The 21,023-nt window shown below is 44.8% G+C and overlaps 3 protein-coding genes and 1 pseudogene across 12 annotated transcripts in view; all 4 read left to right on the top strand.

Moving 5' to 3' along the window:
• Window positions 1-21,023, top strand: part of LOC101549287 (protocadherin gamma-C5) — a 190,173-nt gene that overhangs the window by 50,713 nt on the left and 118,437 nt on the right. The window contains exon 1 of one of the 10 annotated variants that reach the window (XM_055142232.1): window positions 17,528-20,051. The exons of the other annotated variants lie outside the window; for them this stretch is intronic. Within the exon in view, the coding sequence (XP_054998207.1) occupies window positions 17,655-20,051 (2,397 nt within the window). The 5' untranslated portion in view covers window positions 17,528-17,654. Of the gene's footprint in view, window positions 1-17,527; window positions 20,052-21,023 lie in introns of those variants that run through there. 10 annotated transcript variants of the gene reach the window in all.
• LOC101549022 (protocadherin gamma-A7) lies at window positions 3,963-10,013 on the top strand. Its single transcript, XM_055141818.1, is given in 5 exon segments — window positions 3,963-5,479; window positions 9,061-9,209; window positions 9,212-9,539; window positions 9,541-9,867; window positions 9,869-10,013. Coding segments are annotated over 5 exon segments (2,319 nt in total). The 5' UTR covers window positions 3,963-4,109.
• On the top strand, window positions 8,077-9,075 carry LOC129405624 (protocadherin gamma-B4-like; annotated as a pseudogene).
• On the top strand, window positions 12,156-15,584 carry LOC105943511 (protocadherin gamma-A8-like). Its single transcript, XM_055142259.1, has one exon. It carries the CDS (start codon window positions 13,022-13,024, stop codon window positions 15,491-15,493), a length of 2,472 nt encoding a protein of 823 aa, XP_054998234.1. The 5' UTR covers window positions 12,156-13,021; the 3' UTR covers window positions 15,494-15,584.

The following is a 21,023-nucleotide window of genomic DNA, read 5'->3' as shown; positions in this document are numbered from 1 at the left end:
ATAATACCATGGGTTAGCCATTTGTTCGTGTTAATTTTATATGCACCTATAAAAGAAATGCTTGAAAGATATCTTAAGAATCAATGGACACCTCATTTATAACTTGAAATTGGCAGTCTTTGTAATGAAATATTAAATTTCTGTACTTAAATTAGTTGATAGCTATAATGCTTATTTTTCTGTTAAGAAATATTGCTATGAAAAAAAGAAAAAAAAGAAATATTGCTATGTAGGGGCTGGAGTAGTACAGTGGATAGGGCATTTGCCTTGCATGCGACTGACCCAGGGTTTGATCCTAGAACCCCATATGGTCCTCTGAGCCCCACCAAATAGTGATCCTTCAGCACAGAGCCTGGAGTACAACAGAGAGAGCCACCCCGCATAGCCCACAAACTAAAACAACACACGTATATAACAATACATATATCAACACATCTATATCACATATATAACATGTATGTTATATGTGTATGTATGTGTATATGCACATATATATTTGTGTATGTGTATATATATGTAACATACATAAAATATAACAACATATATAGTTAGTTCAAGGTTCCCAACATATATGGCTAAATAAAAGATTCCAGTCATGCATATTTTCAAATACAATTGTTTTGAATATTTTTATATAATATATAATTATTTTGTGGTTTTAACTGGAATTGAATATAAACAAACTTATCACTGTATCATTGTCATCCCATTGCTCATCGATTTGCTTGAGCGGGCACCAGTAACATCTCCATTGTGAGACTCGTTGTTGCTGTTTTTGGCATATCGAATATGCCATGGGTAGCTTGCCAGACTCTGCCATGAGAGTGAGATACTCTACGTAGCTTGCTGGGCTCTCCTAGAGAGGCAGAGGAATTGAACCCTGGTTGGCCTTGTGCAAGGCAAACGCCCTACCCACTGTGCTATTGCTCCATTTTTAAACAAACTTAAGAAAGTTAAATCTTATGTATTGGCCATAGAGTCAGAAGTTCCCTTACACAAAGACTATGATTTCGTTTCATACATTAAGAGAATGTAAATGTGATTTTTTATATTACCAGCTCTACATTATTTAAGCAATGTTGAGTCTCCATTGTAATAAGCAATGTTTACTATTGTCCTGATTTCACAGGAATAGGCTTATTTGTTTTATTTTCTATATGCTCACTAACTGGGACCTTAGACTGGAGTGCTTTATTTTCCTGAGTTATCCATGAACACTTTATTTAAGTAAATAATGTATTTCACTGGTGGGAAAACGATCATATTCTAATTTCACAGCAGTCATTCATTTATATGTATGGACCGAGTGTCAAACTTGGCAGTTGTGGAATTCTTTCTCCGATAGTAACTAAATGAGGCTTTTGAAACACCTGTTCACCAAACATATAATTATTAATGTAATCAACAGTTTGATTTGTTGGCATATACTACATTCCAGAGTATCAGAAGAAAATTTACCAAATTGTTGGTCTATTTTAGCCCCTGTTAAAACTTCTCATTTATGACCAAACTTCTTTTGAGGTGAAAGCTGCCAAAGGTGATAAATAAAAACTGTCAGATAAATCACTGGAAAATACTTACATCTTACTTGGGAATAAAACTTTAAACAGAGCCCCAAACAAATTATTCTGGAGTATAAATTCATTAAATAAAAAAGTGAAGAAGGTAAGTAATGCAAGCCTGGAAAGTCAGACTTCCATAGAATTGTTATGCTTTGGGCCCACATCTGGCTGTGCTCATGGCTTACCCCTGACTCTGTTCTCAGGGTAGCTCCTGGCAGTGCTCAGGGATTAAGCTACTAATATATGTTGTGACAGATTAAGCAACAGATCTATCATACCTTACCTGCTGTACTATCTCTGACTCTCATAGATATTTTTGTGCAACTAAGTAAAGGAAAATTCAAGATTATTATTAATTCAATTCTTATTTACTAATCCCCTTCTTTCTTGGTCTTTGGACCACACCCAGAAGTATTCAGGAGCTATTTCAGGCTCAGTCACTCTTGGTATGTCACGCCTGGTGGTACTTAAGCATAGGTACTTACAAAGCTCAGGTATTGAATTTGGACTTCCCGTATCCAAGGTATGTGCTTCAGCCCACTGAACCATGTCTCTAGCCTTTTTACTAACCTTAATTATAAAATTGTTTCCATTTTAACTAGTAGGTATATGCTTATATTTAAGCTTATCTTGATGGTTAGTAGAGTTCTTTCATAAGTAATTTTATGCTATAGAGTAACATTTAAAGCTTAAAATAGCTATAAAACGAGGCTATTTCTTACAAAGCCATCATTCATAATGGGGTCACTCTTTTTTTCTCCTGTAACTATGTGAAAGGGAATTTTGTTTTATTTCTCCAATCTGAGGGAGACCTCCCACCCATTAATTTAGTTTATTTTTAATATCTAACATCAGTAGAACTCCCATCAGGATCTGCCCAGGTCAGTCTTGCATGCACACCCAATGACTTTCTAGAGATTCATCTCATCCTATTACTGTAGAGTAGCATAAGATGATTATTTGCACTGCCTAAGAGTATTGGCAGTCAACAACATTTTTATGAATCTACAGCGAGTATGTGTTGCAAATTTCTGCCTTCTGTACAGAATGAATTGATTTTATAAGTGGTTGATGGTTGGCTTCTTAACTAGCCTCTAATGGCACTTTGTGAGCACAAAGACTATTTGAGGACAATAATGATTTCCTTTTTCTTCTCAGAAATCTGGGAGTAAGGATATTTGAATTATAATGTCGATTCTACTACCATAGGATAAAAAAACAAAGCAGTCTCATTCATTTTTAAAATAATTCAAATTAATATCTTGGACTAAATTACGTGTAGGGTTCCATAAGTGAAAAACTTTATCAAATCACCTATCTGTAGTTAAAAAGTAGCTGGAGAGATAGTACAGCAGGTAAGGTGCTTTGCCTTGCATGGGGTCAACCAGATTCAATCCTAGCACCACATACAGTCCCCTCAGTTCCAGCAGGATTGATACTTATGCTGAGCACAGAAGCCATAGTAAGCCCTGAGCACTGCCAGGTGTGACCCCAAAACAACAAAAAATGAACTTTTCAGATAGATAGAGTTCACGGCATTTGCCTTGCATTTGGATAACCCTGGTTCAATCCCCAACACCATATGTGGTTTCCTGAGAACCACCTGGAGTGACCGCAGAGTTCAGAGCCAGGAGTAAGTAGTCCCTCGGTGCTGCCAGGTGTAGCCCAACACTCCTCCCTTCAATTTAATTCTCAAACTGTGATGTCTCGAACATATTGTATTCAATATGACTGAACTCATTTCTTTGGCTAAACTCTAATGTAAATAATCTTTTTTTTTGCTTTTTGGGTCACACCCAGCAATGCACAGGGGTTACTCCTGGCTTTGCATTCAGGAATTACTTCTGGCAGTGATCAGGGACCATATGGGATGCTGGGAATCGAACCTGGGTTGGCCACGTGCAAGGCAAACGCCCTACCCGCCGTACTATTGCTCCAGCCCCTAATGTAAATAATCTTCATATGACATCTTTCTGAAGAATACATACCTTTTAAAATAAATCATGCATTTTACCTACAATGGTTGATTTTTCTATATCGTCTCCAGAGGTGCACTAAAGTGTGAAACTGTGTCCAAGGGTCATATCAAAACTGCAATGCAAAGCAGATCTTTTAAAAATTATCTAGTATTGATAAATACTCATCCTAAAAACATTAAATATATAAATTGTCAGTTTTTAAGTGTATTTTAAGTTATACAGGAAAGATGTATTATAGAAATATAAACAGGTGAATTTTGAAGGACAAAACAACTTCTGAGGGGGGAAAAATAGTTATTTTGCTTCAATCCAGTGCAGTAACTTAGTAAGGACTCAGGGCGCCGCTGTTCACCAGCCAGGGGAAAATGGTGTAAAAGATCCCTCACAACCCCCAAGCTTACACAGCACAGAGAAACGCCGGTGTAAGACAAACTCTCTTCCGAGTTGCACCAGGTTTGGGTGATTATTCTACTGGATTCTGGGCTCCTTTTCCAAATACCAAGGACTCGATACAGACGGACACATCAGCAACCAGAAACACAAAAGCTAACCGCCCAGATTAGCAGCCATGGCTGCTCGGCAGAGGGGCGGGGGCTCCAGGGGATTTCTCCTGCTCTCCATTCTCCTGGGGACCCAGAGGGAAGCCCAGGCCGGGCACATTCACTACTCGGTGCTGGAGGAGACAGACAAAGGCACCTTCGTGGGCAGCATCGCCAAGGACTTGGGACTGGAGCCCCGCGAGCTGGCGGAGCACGGAGTCCGCATCGTCTCCAGAGGTAGGACGCAGCTCTTTGCTCTCAACCCCCGCAGCGGCAGCCTGGTCACCGCGGGCAGGATAGACCGGGAGGAGCTTTGCGCCCAGAGTGCTCAGTGTTTAGTGAATTTTAACATCCTAATGGGAGATCAAATGAACCTTTATCCGGTGGAAGTGGAAATAATGGATGTGAATGACAATGCCCCTAAATTCTTGATGGAAGAAATGAATGTTAAAATAGTGGAGAATACAGCTCCTGGGGTGAGATTTCCTTTAAATGAAGCTAGGGATCCGGATATGGGCATGAATTCCCTTCAGAACTACCAGCTCAGCCCCAATCGCCACTTCTCCCTGGCAGTGCACTCTGGAGAAGATGGAACTAAATATCCAGAATTAGTGCTGGAACAGGCGCTGGACCGGGAGGAAGAAGCGATTCACCACCTCCTCCTCACAGCCTCCGATGGCGGTGACCCACCCCGATCAGGCACTGCCCGCATTCAAGTAACAGTGGTGGATGTGAATGATCACGCACCTGTCTTCTCTTTGCCCCAATACCAAGTAACAGTCCCTGAAAATGTGCCAGTGGGCACAAGACTGCTCACAGTAAAGGCGATCGACCCCGATGAGGGCATCAATGCTGAAGTGACTTATTCTTTTCAGAAAATAACTCAAAAAATTCTGCAGCTATTCCAACTGGATCCCCACACAGGAGATTTATCCATTTTAGAAGGTCTGGATTATGAAGACTCTGGCTACTATGAAATGGAAGTTCAGGCTCAGGATGGTCCAGGGAGTCTGACAAGGGCTAAAGTCCTGATCACAGTTTTAGATGTGAATGATAATGCCCCAGAAGTAACTGTTACATCGGTGAGCAACTCCATCCCTGAAGACACTCCTCCAGGAACAGTCATTGCTCTTTTCTACCTTCAAGACAGAGATTCCGGGAAGAATGGCGAGGTGACCTGCTCAATTTCGGAAAATTTGCCTTTTAAATTAGAAAGATCGATAGACAATTATTATAGGTTGGTGACTGCAAAACACTTAGACCGGGAAAAAATTTCTGTGTATAACATCACATTGAAGGCCACAGATAGTGGAACTCCACCCTTGTCCACAGAAACTCACATCTCCATGAAGTTGGCAGACACCAATGACAACCCACCTGCTTTCTCCCACTCCTCATACTCAGTCTATGTCCCTGAGAACAACCCTAGAGGCGCTTCTATCTTTGCTGTGACAGCACATGACCTGGACAGTGAGGAGAATGCCCGGATCACCTATTCCCTATCCACAGACACTCTCCAGGGGGCACCCGTGTCCTCCTATGTCTCCATCAATTCTGACACTGGAGTCCTATATGCTTTACACTCCTTTGACTATGAGCAGTTCAGAGAATTGCAATTCTGGGTGACAGCCAGTGACAGCGGAAAGCCACCACTCAGCAGTAATGTGTCACTGAACTTGTTTGTCCTGGACCAAAACGACAATGTGCCTGAGATCCTGTACCCGGCCCCTCCCACTGATGGTTCCACTGGAATGGAACTGGCCCCCCGCTCCGCAGAGCTCGGCTACCTGGTGACCAAGGTGGTGGCTGTGGACAGAGACTCAGGCCAGAATGCCTGGCTGTCCTACCGCCTGCTCAAGGCCAGCGAGCCAGGGCTGTTCGCTGTGGGGCTGCACACGGGCGAGGTGCGCACTGCACGCGCCCTGCTGGACAGAGATGCCCTCAAGCAGAGCCTGGTGGTGGGGGTCCAGGACCATGGGCGGCCCCCTCTGTCGGCCACGGTCACACTCACTGTGGCCATCGCAGACAGCATCCCTGATGTGCTGGCAGACCTGGGCAGCATCAGTGCCCCCACCCAGCAGGACGACTCGGACCTCACTCTCTACCTGGTGGTGGCTGTGGCCGTGGTCTCCTGTGTCTTCCTGGCCTTTGTCATCGTGCTGCTGGCGCTCAGGCTGAGGCGCTGGCACGCATCTCGCCTGCTGCAGGCTTCTGCAGGCGGCTTGGCTGGAGTGCCTGCCTCTCACTTTGTGGGTGTGGATGGGGTGCGGGCTTTCCTGCAGACCTACTCTCATGAGGTGTCGCTGACTGCGGACTCTCGAAAGAGTCACCTGATCTTCCCACAGCCCAACTATGCGGACACGCTCATTAGCCATGAGAGCTGTGAGAAAAAGGATCCTTTATCATCCATAGATTTTCATGAATGTAAGGATGAAACTCAAAGTATTCAGGTGAGTTTAGTCTTTTGTTGATCTTTATATACTCAAAGGATTGTATTTTGTTTAAATTTGTGAGATTTTCCTGAGCAATATTTTGAAAAAATAGGTGGGGAAAATTAATAGGTTATATAGTGGTGATACTTTAACATGAAAGACTGACTTAAGTTTTGGTTTTATTTCCATAGTGAAAGTCTGAATAGACTATTGAGACTTAATAGACTATCAAATCTGTGTAATTTCCTCCAATTTTTCCACCTGGTTTTCTTAACTCATATGTTTTATGAGAATCAATCATGTCCTGTTTGTAGCTTGGCAAGAGTAAACCACCTCAGTCAACTTATTAGGATTCTTTGAATCAGATCTAAAAAAGGTTCCTGAAGACATTTTTAAATTTGAGGACTTTTAGGTGTCTTTCCTATTTCTGCCTTCATATACCTCAAATTGGTGCACAGGGAAATCTCAGTGGTTAAACATCCCCTGGCTATTTAGAACATCTATTAAATTCAGCTTCTGTTGGAAGGTTAGACCAGTAATCTATTTGTCAGGCTTCATTAAGAGATATTTTCATGACCAACGTGAATTTAATACCAGATTAAAGATCATTTGCCAAAAGCAATAAAGTATTACATGATACAATACCACTTCAAACATTGTAAATTGTGCTTTTGAAATAAATTATTCTGTGTTTTAACACAAAAACTGTGACATGCTTTTTAAAATCTGGGAGAGCCAGGTGAAGTGTTCATTAGGCTTTTCAGGTGGGAAGTTGGGTGTTGGCTTTATGAAACAACAATCTCATGAACTGCAGTCCTAGATCCACTGCTGATCTTATTTATGTGTCTTCTGAAAATGTCACTTAGAAATAATGCCATACCAACACTTTTGTTAATCAAAAACAGCCTGTTGATTAGCATCTGAAAGAAGGTGATGCCGATATTATCTCGCTCCTGGGATACTTTGACTATTAAGGGAGTTTTTCTAAGACATTGTCGCATTTTGTGGTATGTTGTTAAGGGTTGTGCAATAATGTAGGACTTTATTTAATGTACTTTACTGTAGTCAGATGTACAGTCACTTGGGAAGAAGACAATGGTATTGATACTTTCTGGGGCATAAATGTGGTTATCAGATCTTTTGAAAAAGAAAATTCCCACCTAAATTTATTTGAAAATTTAAATGTTTTTTAATGAGAAAAAACCGCCATCTAATTCAGTGAACTATCTTAAATAGACTAGATATGGACTATTTCCTTTCAGTGAGGTTACTGTGGGATATTAAGTATACAGAAGTGCAGCACATGATATCACTGCAAGGGACCATTTATTAGTCACTCTGTACTGTGAGGCAAGATATTCTTCTCGTGGTAATGTTCATGACTGATATTGCCTTTTGTAATCATAAAATCAAGTGTAAGGGAAAGGATACGCTAATTTTTTAGTTATATCAATTCCTTAACTGAATTAATCAAAGATATAGGAGTCACAGAAACTATTTTGGAGGAAGATAAATATTTGGAGGTAAGTACAGATTGTATACCTATGTAAAACATAATTTCAGCATTTTCCATGCATTTCTGGGGTGTGGAGTGGGGAAGGTCTGAATGAACCAGCAAAGATGTTTCCAACATGCAAAGGTTCATCCTCCACAGGGACCATCTGTAAGGCGGCACACGCCAGTGAGCGAGATGAGGAGAGCTAGCAGGATGGGGAGCGGCGCTGGGCAGAGGCTCCAGGCTGAGGCGCGGCCAGGGCTCTTTCTCTTCCTTCTGGCTTTGTTCCGACCGGCGCGTGCTCGCAGAGCAGATCCGCTACAGGATCCCGGAGGAAATGTCCGAGGGCTCGGTGGTGGGGCACCTGGCCAAGGACCTGGGGCTCGGGGTGCACGAGTTGCCCGCCCGCAGGCTGCGCGTGAGTTCCGAGAAGCCTTACTTCTCGGTGAGCGCGGAGAGCGGGGAGCTACTGGTGAGCAGCAGGCTGGACCGCGAGCAGGTGTGCGGGAAGAAGCCCATTTGCGCCCTGGAATTTGAGGCGGTGACCGAAAACCCATTGAGTTTTCATCACGTGAACGTGGAGATCGAGGATATAAATGACCACGCCCCCAAACTCACGCACAGTGCCTTTGATCTGCAAATCATTGAGTCCACGAAGCTTGAAGCACGGTTTATTTTAGGATTCCGTGGAGACAGAAGTTCTGGATGTAGATAACAATGTCCCGGAAGTGATATCTCAGTCTCTCCCGGGTATTGTAATGGAAGACACCAAAGTGGGAACACACATTGCCCTGCTCAAATATCGAGACAAAGATTCTGGACACAATGGAGAAGTCGTTTGTAAATTACAGGATAATGTTCCGTTTCAAATACTCTCGTCATCAAAAAACACTTACAAAATAGTGACGGAGTTTTTGACCATGAGCAGACTCCAGAGTACCACCTTGTATTACTGCCTCCGATAGGGGGCAGCCGCCACTCACATCCACCTCCAACATCACTCTATACTTTGGCGATGTGAACGAAACCACGTCGGTTTTCCAGCAGGCGTCCTACGGTCCACGTGGATGAGAACAACCCTCCCGGTGCCTCCATCGCCCAGGTCAGCGCCTCCGACCCAGACCTGGGCGCCAACGGCCAAGTGTCCTACGCCATCGTGGCCAGCGACCTGGCGCCCCGCGAGCTGGCGTCCTACGTGTCAGTGAGCGCGCCTTCGACCACGAGCAGCTGCGCGCCTTCGAGCTGACGCTGCAGGCCCGCGACCAGGGCACGCCCGCGCTCAGCGCCAACGTGAGCCTGCGCGTGCTGGTGGGCGACCGCAACGACAACGCGCCGCGGGTGCTGTACCCCGCGCTGGGGCCCGACGGCGCGGCGCTCTTCGACACGGTGCCGCGCGCCGCGCAGCCCGGATACCTGGTCACCAAGGTGGTGGCGGTGGACGCAGACTCTGGACACAATGCCTGGCTGTCGTACCACGTGCTGCAGGCCAGCGAGCCCGGACTCTTCAGCCTGGGGCTGCGCACGGGGGAGGTGAGCAGCCCTGGGCGACAGGGACGCTGCTCGTCAGCGCCTGCTGGTGGCGGTGCGCGAAGGGGGTCAGCCTCCCCTGTCTGCCACCGCCACGTTGCACATGGTCTTTGCGGACAGCTTGCAAGAGGTGCTGCCTGATCTCAATGATGAGCCTAAAGCATCTGACCTGCAGGCTGAGCTGCGGTTTTATCTGGCCTTGGCCCTGGCGGTGATTCTAGCTGTCGTCCTGAGCTTGAGACGCTCCTCCAGCTCTTTGGCCTCGAGTTGCCGTCATACTGGTGTCTGCTCCAAGTCTAGAACCGGGGTCTTCCCCAAATATAAGGAAGGGACTGCCTTATTCCTACAATATGTGCCTTTCCCATACTGGAAAGACAGAGTTTAATGTTCTAAAATGTAATGAGCAGTTGAGTTCAGGACAAGATATACTTTGCAATGATTTATCCGGGTTCTTATTTCCACTTTGTGATTCCAGTTAGTCAACCTCCCATCAGGTGAGTTTTCTTTCTGCACAATCCCTTGGTTATGGTGTTCCTCATTTTCTACATTCACTGCAATATGCACCATTTTTAATTCAGTCGCCTTAAGAATGTTATATCCAGTTTGCCACCATACTGTTCCTCAGAAGAGATTATAGAATGAGTATTGTTGTGTCTTTTAGGGTTGTCTTTCCAGGATCAGGTTTACAATCATTAAAGGATTGTTTTGTTTATAAATGGAAATGGTCAGTTTCATAGGCTCTCTATTAAAAAGTAGTGATATTTCTTCTCGAATATCTTCTTTTATTTCATAATGATGAATTATTTTCAACTTGGACATACCATAAAAGTAAGAAATCACTTGAGTATTTGAAGCAAAATATTCAAGGTAAAGTTAGGTAATTTTCTCCGCTGATTTTTCCCCCTTCCTTCCATTTTTCGGCCTGGGGGCACACTCAGTGGTGCTCAGGGATTATTCTGGACCTGTGTTCAGGGAAGACTCCCGGTGGTGCTCTGGGAAATATAGGGACTGCTAGGGTGGAGCCAGGTTGACCTTATGCAAGACAAATGCCCTACCTCTTTGGCACCAGTGGCTGATTCATTTTAAGTCATATGTAATTCATTTATCATTCATTTAAAGTACTCTAAAATGGCAGGAGTAGTTTTACCCCTTCATATTTTTAAGTCTCACCACACCCATCACCAGAATTGTAGTAACCTCACATTTCCATGAACTGTCTTCACTACTGTGCTTTCACACTAGTCTTAAATCTTGTTTCTTATATTCATTTTCCCATTGTTTAGAAAATTTAGAATTAAGTATCTTTAGACCTTAAGCTGGGTTTTCATAGAGATGAGTCCATTGTACTTATTTGCAATATACCGTTTGTATCTGTCTGTAAAATAATTTTACTTAGTATTCGGTCCATCATTTTTACAGAAGGTAAAACAATGTTCTTTGAACTCGGAGCTCATTCAAGAATGGTCTCTTTTGAATGTCATTCATAAGATACCAAGATAAAGACTAGATTTCTTCTTTTGTTGCACTGCTCTGTCACACTACTGCAAATAATATTTTTATAGGGCCTTTTTCATGATGGGACTTTAAGGGAGTCCCCCTAGGCCTCCCCCTGCTCAGCCTGGTAGCATGAGTCTGATAATTTAATGCTTCAACCCAGTGGTGCTTGATATCCCCCAGGGATATATCCCGTTTTCACCATGGTAATCCATACTGGGGACTGAACTCAGGGTCCCAGATATTCTAGGCATATGCTCTATCTTTTTGAATAGCCTCTTCTGTTCTAATATAAAATTGCTGACGTGCATATTTTACAACCCTAAACTAATATCTCTAATAACAATTCCACTACCTTTGAATTCTTAAAATTTTATACTGATCTGATATGCACAGAAGCAGATAATAGCACACTGTCAGATGATACATATCTGAAATGATAGAATATTTTGTCAGCCTTTTGCTTTATCTCCCTCAGCAACTGCTTCAATTCAGAACTCATTAATAAATTGCTGAAGAAAACAATATTTTTAATTAGTCCTTTCTGATTCTAGTGATTTTTAAGAATTACCTGTCTTGGGGCTGGAGTGATAGCACAGCGGGGAGGGCGTTTGCCTTGCTTGCAGCCGACCCCGGGTTCAAATCCCAGCATCCCATATGGTCCCCTGAGCACCGCCAGGGGTAATTCCTGAGTGCATGAGCCAGGAATGACCCCTGTGCATCGCCAGGTGTGACCCAAAAAGCAAAAAACAAAAACAACAACAAAAAAGAATTACTTGTTTTTTTTATGGTTCTTTTGACCAAAGTTTTACTAAGGTAAAATTAACTTTAGAATATATGTCCAAAACAATAGAATATATGTCCACCCTGAAGAAGTTAAATTTAAGTCTGCTCTAAAATGTAATAATTTCTTATTAGTGGAAGAATTGGATGGAGATTTACTTTTCACTGTATACTCATTTGTAGTTACAACTGGTTTTCAATTCAAACAAAAATATAAATAGCAAAAACAGCAAAATTCTATTATCTCTAGTTAAACTTTTAAGTTATACTGGCAAAAATCACAAGATTAGGAAACATGATTAAAATAGCACTAAAAATTACCCTTAAATTAAAAGGTAACAATTTTAAAGAAAACTTACTATAATGATTAGTTTAAAACAAATAAAACACCTACTAATCAGTTATCTCCAGTATATCTACTTTAGTGTAAAAATTTTTCAGTAACAACTTTAGCTCTTAAATAGTTCTTAAAATCTGTAGAGCATAGATTTTTAAGGAGAGTTATAATTAGGATTTTATTGAATATTAAATAAAATATTTAGGTGGAAGGTGTAATCTAGAAATTTGAATAAGTAAAGAACTCATAAATACGGTCATATAATAACATTTGGAAGGTTTTAGCCATACTGTAATCTAGAATTATTGGCAATAAATTTTGTTGTTTATATTCTTATTTTCAAGGGTTGGGTCAAAGGGATACTCGGGAACTACTCTGGCCTGGTGCTAGGAGGCCATTCCTAGCTGTGCTCAGGGGATCATATATGTTGCTGGGGACCTAAATTGGGTTAGTTGAATGCAAGGCAAGTATCTTAACAGCTATACCTCTGACTTCTTGTTTGTTTAAACAAATCTCACATTGGTCAAAATATTATAAAATTTTAGGAATTATTCTCCTCCCCATTGATATCTTTGAAATATGATTCAGTAACAAATGTAAAACAAAGTTTTTTAAAAAGGAGTAGGGCTACTTAGGAGCATAAATGGATGCAGTAACTGCTTGGGACTCTAAGCGGCGCTGTTTATCTACTTGGAGAAAATGTAACCAAACACCACCCGGATACTCACATCGGCTCCTAGCAAACACCAGCAGATCTCACAAGCCAACGCGGGGTTGCAGTGAGACTCCATCCCTAAATTGGGAGCCGCACCTGCGTTCCGTAAGACTATATTCACAGATGCAGCCAAAAGGTAAAGAAGATATATTTACCTAATGAAAATTCTGACAAGATTCCGTTGCGCAAGAACAATGGCCGGCCCAAATTCTTACCGAGGGCGCGGAGACGCGGTCCTGCTGTGCGCGCTCCTGGGCACTCTGTGGGAGATCGGGAGGGGACAGATGCACTATTCCGTGCCTGAAGAAAGCGACAAAGGATCCTTTGTGGGGAATATCTCCAAGGACCTGGGGCTGGAGTCACAGGACCTGGCGAAGCAAGGAGTCCGCATCGTCTCCAGAGGTAGGACGCAGCTCTTTGCTCTCAATCCGCGAACGGGCAGCCTGGTCACCGCGGGCAGGATAGACAGGGAGGAGCTCTGCGCCCAGAGCGCGCCTTGTCTGATTGACTTTAAAGTCCTGGTTGAAGAGAGAGTGCAACTTTATGGAATAGAAATCGAAGTAACTGATGTGAATGACAATGCCCCAAAATTTCAGGCCGGAAGTCTGGAAGTGAAAATTAACGAAATCGCTGCCCCAGGCACAAGATATCCTCTCCCAGAGGCGGTTGACCAGGATGTGGGAATGAATTCCTTGCAGAGCTACCAACTGAGCCCCAACAACCACTTCTCCCTGGATGTGCAGACCAGAGAGGATGGGACTCTTAACCCAGAGCTGGTGCTGGAGCGCGCCCTGGACCGCGAGGAAGAGGCTGCTCACCACCTGGTTCTCATCGCTTCTGATGGTGGAGAGCCACGTCGTTCCAGCACACTTAACATCCAGGTGACCGTACAGGACAACAATGACAATGCTCCAGTTTTTGCTCAACCAATTTACCGAGTGAAAGTTCCAGAGAGCGTGCCCCCAGGCACCAGGTTGCTTACTGTAAGAGCTAGTGACCTGGATGAGGGGACCAATGGAGAAGTAACATATAAATTCTTGAAAATTAACGAAAAACAATCATCACTGTTCCAACTAAATGAACATACTGGGGAGATATCAATACAAAAGAGCTTGGATTATGAAGAATGTACATTTTATGAAATGGAAATACAAGCTGAAGATGTGGGTGCACTTTGGGGGCGGACTAAAGTGCTCATTTCTGTGGAAGATGTGAATGACAATAAGCCAGAAATCATCTTTACATCTCTGTTTAGTCCAGTCTTGGAAAATACTCTTCCTGGGACAGTAATTGCTTTCTTAAATGTGCATGACCTAGACTCTGGGAAAAATGGCCAAGTTGTCTGTTACATAAGTGATAATTTGCCTTTTCAATTAGAAAAATCAATAGATAATTATTACAGGCTGGTGACACGAAAGTATTTGGACCGAGAAAAAATCTCTGTCTACAATATCACAGTGATGGCCTCGGATCTAGGAACTCCACCACTGTCTACTGAAGCGTCTATCACCCTGCATGTGGCAGATACCAATGATAACCCACCCACGTTTACTCAGGCCTCGTACTCGGCATATATCCCAGAAAACAATCCCAGAGGTGCTTCCATCTTCTCTGTGATGGCCCATGACCCCGACAGTGACAGAAATGCTCAGGTCACGTATTCTTTGACTGAAGAAGCCATCATGGGGGCACCTCTCTCTTCCTATGTCTCCATCAACTCAGATACTGGTGTCCTGTATGCTCTGAACTCTTTTGACTATGAAGAGATCAGAGAGCTGCAGCTCCAGGTGACAGCCAGCGACAACGGGGATCCTCCACTCAGCAGCAACGTATCTCTGAGCATATTTGTGCTGGACCAAAATGACAACGCTCCTGAGATCCTGTACCCCACACTTCCCATGGATGATTCCACTGGGGTGGAACTGGCCCCTCTCTCCGCAGAACCTGGTTACCTGGTGACCAAGGTGGTGGCAGTGGATAGAGACTCAGGCCAGAACGCCTGGCTGTCCTACCGCCTGCTGAAGGCCAGCGAGCCAGGGCTGTTCGCTGTGGGGCTGCACACTGGCGAGGTGCGCACTGCGCGTGCCCTGCTGGACAGAGATGCCCTCAAGCAGAGCTTGGTGGTGGGGGTCCAGGACCACGGGCGGCCCCCTCTGTCGGCCACAGTCACGCTCACCGTGGCCATTGCAGACAGCATCCCTGATGTGCTGGCAGACCTGGGCAGCATCAGTGCTCCCACCCAGCAGGACGACTCGGACCTCACTCTCTACCTGGTGGTGGCAGTGGCCGTGGTCTCCTGTGTCTTCCTGGCCTTCGTCATTGTGCTGCTGACACTTAGACTGTGGCGGTGTAGGAAATCAAGTCTACTCCAGGCTTCAGATGTTGGATTTGTAGGCCTTCCAGCTTCCAACTTCCTGGGGGTGGATGGAGTACAGGCTTTCCTGCAGACCTACTCCCATGAGGTGTCCCTGACTGCGGATTCTCGAAAGAGTCACCTGATCTTCCCACAGCCCAATTATGCAGACACGCTCATCAGCCATGAGAGCTGTGAGAAAAATGATTCCTTGTTAACATCCATAGATTTTCACGAATGTCAGGATAAAGGTCCTTCAGTTCAGCAGGTGAGTTAAACTTTTTTTTTAACTCAGAAGCCTTTGAAGAATAAATTTGTATTTTGAAATATATAATAATGAAGGGATCTGAAAATATTTTCCGGGAGGAGTTTCCAAGCAGTAATGGAGAGGGTGGTGTTCTCCTGGTCATAGTTGACCAGCAGGGTCCATATGCTGCTAAGGCGGAGCTCTGTGGAGAGTCTAGGAGCTACCCAGGACATTTTCTGGTGGTTCTTGGAGTCAGAGTCATGCACTTATGGTTAGACTCTAGTCTTTGAATATGCAAGTCATGTGCCCCTAATGCCTTAGCTATTTTCTGGATCCCTTAAAAATTTCAAATGTTAGCGGCTGGTAGGGTGTTTGCCTTGCATGTGGCTGACCTGGGTTTTATTCCCAGCATCCCACTGGTTCCCTGAGCACCACCAGGAATAATTCCTGAGTGCAGAGCCAGGAGTAAACCCTGAGCATTGCCAGTGTGACCCAAAAAGAACAAAAAAGAAAGAAAAATTTCAATAGCCTCGTTTCTTCCCAAACCCAGAGCTCTTAGCACAGCCTGATGCATTTTGGAGAGTTTACAAATATTTTGTAAACGTGGTGAGTTAACTTAAAAATTTTGCAGTGTTTGGGTGCATAGTTATTTTGGTATAATTACATTATTGATACTTTATAAAAGAAATATGAGAGGTTGGGGAGATAATCAAAGAATTCCAAGAGGTTAGAACATGGTTTTTTTGGCCCTCTTAAGCTCTGGGATTCAATACCAAGTAACTACTTTTCCCATGAGCACTGCTAGGGGCATAAAATAGCCACTGAGCACTGTCTGATGTTTCCAAACAAAGCAGGAATAAATCAAAGTATGTGGGAAATTGCTGATATAAAAAATCCTTATCAGGGGCTGGAGCGATAGCACAGCGGGTAGGGCGTTTGCCTTACACGCGACCAACCCGGGTTCGAATCCCAGCATCCCATATGGTCCCTCGAGCACCACCAGGAGTAATTCCTGGCATGAGCCAGGAGTAACCCCTGTGCATCGCCAGGTGTGACCCAAAAAGAAAAAAAAGAGATAAAAAATCCTTATCTTGCTCAAGTTATATTTGACCTATTGTACATAAAATAACAAGTTGAGAAAATAGACAAGATATTAGTAATCATGTAAATAAACATCATAGCTTAATCCCTCTAATTTCAAAATTATTTTATCTGTATAAATAGATATAAGAAAGTTATAGTCTACTGGGATATCTCTCTGTGATTTTCTAATGCTCATATCTATACTTCCCCAGTAATATTCAGGAATTTATGTACTAAATTGAGGATGACATACTTTAATTTTTACTAAGATAAAAAATATGGTAGAGTAAAATAATTTTAATTAAACACTAGGTGCAAATATAAAACATAATTTAAAAATGAGAAAATGATGTTACCAGAAGAGGAGATACTTGAGAATTAGTACAAAGTTGAAAACTAAATGCAATTATCTTCAACAATATTTAGGGTACTTACTTTTCTGTGACATAAAATATTATTCAGTTAATTGAATATTGGTAGAGCTGAAGACTCAGCTTCATTGGTCTTTATTGGTGGCTTCAGTAATAATAATTTATAGAGATATAAATTTGGGGAATCAATAGATGATAAAATTTCAGATTTAATTCTATGTATTCTCATGGCTACATCACCAGACAACCAAGTACTTAGCAGAAGGGAAGAGTTCAGTGTATATTGAATGGTGAAATGGTGGAACAAAATACGTAGGCACATAAAAACGCAGCGTGGTAGTTATGTTAACTGAAACAAGAGGAAATATATAAAAGCTTTATAATTTATTAAACATAGTAATATGAAAAACATGACTTGTTGGCTTAGGCCAACAAGGAGTTATTGTGGTTGGTTAAACCAAAGCAGCAGAGGCTGCTATTTCCCAGTGCGGACTCTGGGCGCCGCTGTTGGCCAAAGTGCAGAGCCTGGAGCCCGCGAGCTCGTCGCGCAGCCGCAGAGCACCTTCCCCATCTGGGACTCCCAAGCGCGAATCTTCCCACCGCTTCCTCCGCTGGAAAAGAAGAAACCCGGATCCCACGCAGGACAGAAAGCGTCGGGGGAGCCCCGGACATCCGCCGCAGGGACCGTCTGTAAGGCGGCGCGCGCGCCGGTGAGCGAGCTGAGGGGACCTAGCGGGATGGGGAGCGGCGCTGGGCAGAGGCTCCAGGCTGAGGCGCGGCCAGGGCTCTTTCTCTTCCTTCTGGCTTTGTTCCGACCGGCGCTCGCAGAGCAGATCCGCTACAGGATCCCGGAGGAAATGCCCGAGGGCTCGGTGGTGGGGCACCTGGCCAAGGACCTGGGGCTCGGGGTGCACGAGTTGCCCTCCCGCAGGCTGCGCGTGAGTTCCGAGAAGCCTTACTTCTCGGTGAGCGCGGAGAGCGGGGAGTTACTGGTGAGCAGCAGGCTGGACCGCGAGCAGGTGTGCGGGAAGAAGCCCGTTTGCGCCCTGGAATTTGAGGCGGTGGCCGAAAACCCGTTGAGTTTTCATCACGTGAACGTGGAGATCGAGGATATAAATGACCACGCCCCCAAATTCACGCACAGTTCCTTTGACCTGCAAATAAGCGAGTCTACAAAGCTTGGGGCTCGATTTATTTTAGGATCTGCCCATGATGCAGATATTGGTACTAATTCCCTCCAAACTTACCAGCTCAGTCCCGATGATCATTTCTCACTAGTGAATAAGGAGAAATTGGATGGTAATAAATACCCCGAGCTGGTACTGAAGACACCTTTAGATCGTGAAGAGCAAAAATCTTACTACTTGACCTTAACTGCCTTGGACGGTGGGGACCCACCGCTGAGCAGCACCGCACAGATACTGGTCCAGGTGACTGATGCGAATGACAATCCTCCAGTCTTCAGCCAAGAGCTATATAGGGTGAGCCTACCCGAAAACGTCCTATCAGGTACAAGCGTGCTAAGGGTGACAGCCACCGATCAGGATGAGGGTGTCAATGCCGAAATCACCTTCTCCTTCAGCGAACCAGGCCAGATTACCCAATTTGACCTAAATTCTAATACCGGGGAAATTACAATTCTAAATTCATTAGATTTTGAGGAAGTCAAAAGCTACTCCTTAGTTTTGGAAGCAAAGGATGGTGGAGGACTGATTGCCCAATGTACTGTGGAGATAGAAGTTCTGGATGTAAATGACAATGTCCCGGAAGTGATATTTCAGTCTCTCCCGGGTATTGTAATGGAAGACACCAAAGTGGGAACACACATTGCCCTGCTTAAAATTCGAGACAAGGATTCTGGACACAATGGAGAAGTCGTTTGTAAATTACAGGATAATGTTCCGTTTCAAATACTCTCGTCATCAAAAAACACTTACAAAATAGTGACAGATGGAGTTTTAGACCGTGAGCAGACTCCAGAGTACCACCTTATCATTACTGCCACCGACAGGGGCCAGCCGCCACTCACCTCCACCTCCAACATCACCCTACACGTTGGCGATGTGAACGACAACGCGCCGGTTTTCCAGCAGGCGTCCTACGTGGTCCACGTAGAGGAGAACAACCCTCCCGGTGCCTCCATCGCCCAGGTCAGCGCCTCTGACCCCGACCTGGGCGCCAACGGCCAAGTGTCCTACGCCATCGTGGCCAGCGACCTGGCGCCCCGCGAGCTGGCGTCCTACGTGTCGGTGAGCGCGCACAGCGGCGTGGTGTTCGCGCAGCGCGCCTTCGATCACGAGCAGCTGCGCGCCTTCGAGCTGACGCTACAGGCCCGCGACCAGGGCGCGCCCGCGCTCAGCGCCAACGTGAGCCTGCGCGTGCTGGTGGGCGACCTCAACGACAACGCGCCGCGGGTGCTGTACCCCGCGCTGGGGCCCGACGGCGCGGCGCTCTTCGACACGGTGCCGCGCGCCGCGCAGCCCGGATACCTGCTCACCAAGGTGGTGGCGGTGGACGCAGACTCTGGACACAACGCCTGGCTGTCGTACCACGTGCTGCAGGCCAGCGAGCCCGGACTCTTCAGCCTGGGGCTGCGCACTGGGGAGGTGCGCACTGCGCGCGCCCTGGGCGACAGGGACGCTTCGCGTCAGCGTCTGCTGGTGGCAGTGCGCGATGGGGGTCAGCCTCCCCTGTCTGCCACTGCCACGCTGCACCTGATCTTCGCGGACAGCTTGCAAGAGGCGTTGCCTGATCTCAATGATGAGCCTAAAGCGTCTGACCCTCAGGCTGAACTTCAGTTTTACCTGGTGGTGGCCTTGGCTCTCATTTCAGTGCTCTTCCTCCTGGCCGTGATTCTGGCTGTCGCCCTGAGCTTGAGACGCTCCTCCAGCTCTTCTGCCTGGAGTTGCCTTCATACAGGTGTCTGCTCCAAGTCTGGACCCGGGGTCCTCCCCAAATATGAGGAAGGGACTTTGCCTTATTCCTACAACATGTGCGTTTCCCATACTGGAAAGACAGAGTTTAATGCTCTAAAATGTAACGAGCAGTTGAGTTCAGGACAAGATATACTTTGCAGTGGTTTATCCGGGAACTTATTTCCACTTTGTGATTCCAGTGAGTCAATCTCCCATCAGGTGAGTTTTCTTTCTGCATAGTCTTATTCCTATGGTGTTCCTTGTTTTCTACATTCACTGAAACATACAGAACATTTAATTCAACAGCCTTAGGAATCTTATATCCAGGGGCTGGAGCCATAGCACAGTGGGTGGGGCATTTGCCTTGCACGCAGCCGACCCGGGTTCGATTCCCAGCATCCCAAATGGTACCCTGAGCACCGCCAGGAGTAATTCCTGCGTGCAGAGCCAGGAGTAACCCCTGTGCATCGCCAGGTGTGACCCAAAAAGAAAAAAAAAGGAATGTTATATCCAGTTGGGCTATTCCTCAAAAGAGACTAGTTTTGTTCTGTTTTTATGGTTGTCTTTTCAAGATCAGATATACAATCATTAAGTTTGTATTTTTGTTTACAAATGGAAATAGTCGTTTTCATGGGCTCTATTGAAAAGTAATGATATTTCTTTTTTTTTTTTTGCTTTTTGGGTCACACCCAGCATTGCACAGGGGTTACTCCTGGCTCATGCACTCAGGAATCACTCCTGGTAGTGCTTGGGGGATCATATGGGATGCTGGGAATCGAACCGGGGTCGCCCGCGTGCAAGGCAAATGCCCTACTCGCTGTGCTATCGCTCTAGCCCCAAGTAATGATATTTCTTCTTGAATATTTTCTGTTACTATATATGATGATTTATTTTTAACTTGAACATACCATAATAGCAAGAAACACTTGAATATTTGAAACAAAAATTCAAGGTAAAGTTAGGTAATTTTCTCAGCTGATTTTTTCCCATCCTAAAAATTTGGGGGTCCACTCTCAGTGATGCTCAGGGCCTATTCCTGGACCTATGCTCAGAGATAACTTCTAATGGTGCTCTGGGGATAATATTGGCTACTTGGTATGGAACCCAGATTGACTTTGTGTAAGACAAATGCCCTAGTCTCTGTACTACCTCTTTGGCCCCTTAGCTGATTTATTTTAAAGTCAATTTTAA

The sequence above is a fragment of the Sorex araneus genome, chromosome 6 (genome assembly GCF_027595985.1).
Source record: "Sorex araneus isolate mSorAra2 chromosome 6, mSorAra2.pri, whole genome shotgun sequence".
In the NCBI taxonomy this organism is placed as follows: domain Eukaryota; kingdom Metazoa; phylum Chordata; class Mammalia; order Eulipotyphla; family Soricidae; genus Sorex; species Sorex araneus.
Note: the sequence above shows the minus strand (reverse complement) of the source record. Positions and strands in the feature narration are given on the sequence as shown.

Coding starts and splice junctions, on each gene's coding strand:
- LOC105943511 (XM_055142259.1), top strand. CDS start 13,022: ATGAAAATTCTGACAAGATTCCGTTGCGCAAGAACAATGGCCGGCCCA.